Below are 2,316 nucleotides of genomic sequence, written 5' to 3'. Positions count from 1 at the left end.
TTTGTATTATTTTTAGAAATGTCGGTGCATGTCGTGTATGTGCGTGCGTGTGAGTGAGCGTGTGTTTTGTGTAAAAGTAGATGATGCGTGTGTGAGAGTGATTCTTTTCTTCGGGTTGGACGACTGTATGAAAAAAAAAGCTAAAATTGTCGATAAGTATTTGAACGAAGCGATCTGTAGACGACAGCGCGCCCAACGTCGGTCTTAGTAAGTACTTATGTTAAACTAGTAACCTCGCAGAACGGTCTACTTAGAAGTCTCGTTCAGTACAAAGCTCATGGCGACCATAAAATGGCTTGAAAGATTGATTACACTCTGAGAAGGATGTCAGACTCTCTGTACTTTCCGCATTTTATATTTAAAATTGAGCTCATTAGATTGAAAGTAAGACAGAAACGTGGCGGAACGCGTTCATCGTATAGAAAGCTCCTTTGTTTGTTCAATCAGTAAAAAGACATTTTAAATAATTTTTAAAAATTTTGTTTTAACAGGATGTATATTTTTGCTCTTTTAAAAGACACGTTGAATTACCAATTTTCAAAATCGCGGTCCTGTCTGGTTAAGAATAACATGTTTTAAATGTAACCCGTGTATGAATACTGTACACCAGGTATAGTTGTATTATTTATTTTGTAAACAAAGATATATTTTTTGTAGGCCAAATATTGACTGTAAATACTATTGAGAATAAAACTTGTATTTGATGTAAATTCGATGTAAACTCGGCTAATGATTCTGAATACCAAATGCATTACATCACATCTGAGGCGCCCGCTCGGTAAAGCCGCTAGGGACTCGGACTAGCTGCGCCGCTGTAGTCTCTGCCAGGGAAGAGCGAGAATGACTTGGGAACGAATTAGTGAGGAATGTTCTCTGCCTGAACCTGAACACGCCCCAGTGGCCCTGCCGGCCCTGCCACCCCTAGACCTCTTCCTGCTCCACACGGTCACACGAGCCGCACAGCACCTCGGCCCCGGACAGCACCCGCCGCACCTCGGCGCGCTGCTGGCTGCAGGCGGCTGGCTCGTGGCTGTAGGCCCATCTCCGCAGCAGCACGAGCCTCCTGAGCGCCCGCAGCCCGCTCTGCTGCAGCAGCGAGTGCAGGTCGCCGCAGGTCCCTGGCCACCCATAACTCCCCGCCGTGCCCACCCCCAGCTCCAGCTCCTCCAGCGTGCCGCCGTGCGCCCGCAGCAGGGACTGTGTCGTGGCGCGGGGGAGGAGACACACCCTGAGCCACTGCAGGCCGGCGTGTCCCGGCGGCAGCGCGGGCAGCTCGGGGGGCTGGGCCATGGCCGTCAGCAGGGCGGCAGCATCATGACAATGCACGTACAGCCTCCTCAGCCGCGGCATGGCGTGCACCGCGCGCAGGTGAGCCTCGCGGGGGTAGAGCACACTCAGCCGCTCCAGCGTGGGCGCGGCGCGCTGCAGCAGCTGGAGACTCCAGGGGGGGTCCTCGCTGCACCACACCTGGACCAGCCGGGTCACCTGCGGCAGAACAGAGTCACTCTCAGGGCGGCCGGTAACGTGCGGCACTATGTCTGCAGTGTACCGGGCCGCTCCCCGCAACACCTTACGGGCCGTGAGGCTCGAGGTCCGGCGCACACTCACCCCCGGCGCGTCCCGCAACAAGGCGGCCTTCTCCTGCTGCTGGTCGTTGGGTTCACTTTGGCTGATACCAAACACATCCATCTCCCGCGGCTCGGCAGGTGGTGGGTCCCGGGTGGCAAGGGGAGCTTCAGGTGGTGTGGGTGCAGCTGCCGTTGGTGAGGGTGCAGCTGCAGGTGGTGAGGGTGCAGCTGCAGGTGGTGAGGGTGCAGCTGCAGGAGGTGTGGGTGCAGCTGTTGTCGGTGGGTCCCGCGCAGCAGCTCGGTCCTGCACAACCACACAAGTGTAGCACACGGGGGCACACAGCAGGTCTCACAACATTACATGCGGACGGTAGAGTTAGCTCTGCGCATTGACGCGTGGATTGCGTAAGGTTCAGATGCTTGCTAAAATTAGGAATTTGTTGCCGGAAAACGGAGATGTTTAACTTTGGAACACATTAATATATTGACTGTGGCAGCTGGACACACCTGCGACATAGGAGGTATTTTATCTGAGATAGTGACAGCATTAATATCTTACAACGATCACAACACTGCAACAGCAAGTGTTTCGCTAGAATAGCGCACCTCGAGTTGTTCCAGTAGAGCGTATCCGGTTGCTCGAGTGCGATCAAGGAGGGCGTTAAGGAGGGCAATATTTGTGAAAGCTTTCAAAAATGGCCTAAATTTGGGCTTTGAGAGGGTAAAAATTTGCAGATGCAGAACACCA

At 53.3% G+C, this 2,316-nt stretch overlaps 1 protein-coding gene across 2 annotated transcripts in view; it reads right to left on the bottom strand.

The window, feature by feature from the left end:
- Window positions 1–611: 611 nt before the first annotated feature.
- Window positions 612–2,316, bottom strand: part of LOC127748665 (uncharacterized) — a 38,001-nt gene continuing 36,296 nt past the window's right edge. For both annotated transcript variants that reach the window (XM_052268783.1, XM_052268784.1), the window contains exon 7: window positions 612–1,114. In XM_052268783.1, the coding sequence (XP_052124743.1) occupies window positions 922–1,114 (193 nt within the window). In that variant the 3' untranslated portion in view covers window positions 612–921. The remainder of the gene's footprint in view (window positions 1,115–2,316) is intronic.

The sequence above is a fragment of the Frankliniella occidentalis genome, unplaced genomic scaffold (assembly GCF_000697945.3).
Source record: "Frankliniella occidentalis isolate FOCC.00 unplaced genomic scaffold, Focc_3.1 Scaffold76, whole genome shotgun sequence".
Classification (NCBI taxonomy): domain Eukaryota; kingdom Metazoa; phylum Arthropoda; class Insecta; order Thysanoptera; family Thripidae; genus Frankliniella; species Frankliniella occidentalis.
This window is presented reverse-complemented; position numbering and strand designations above follow the sequence as displayed.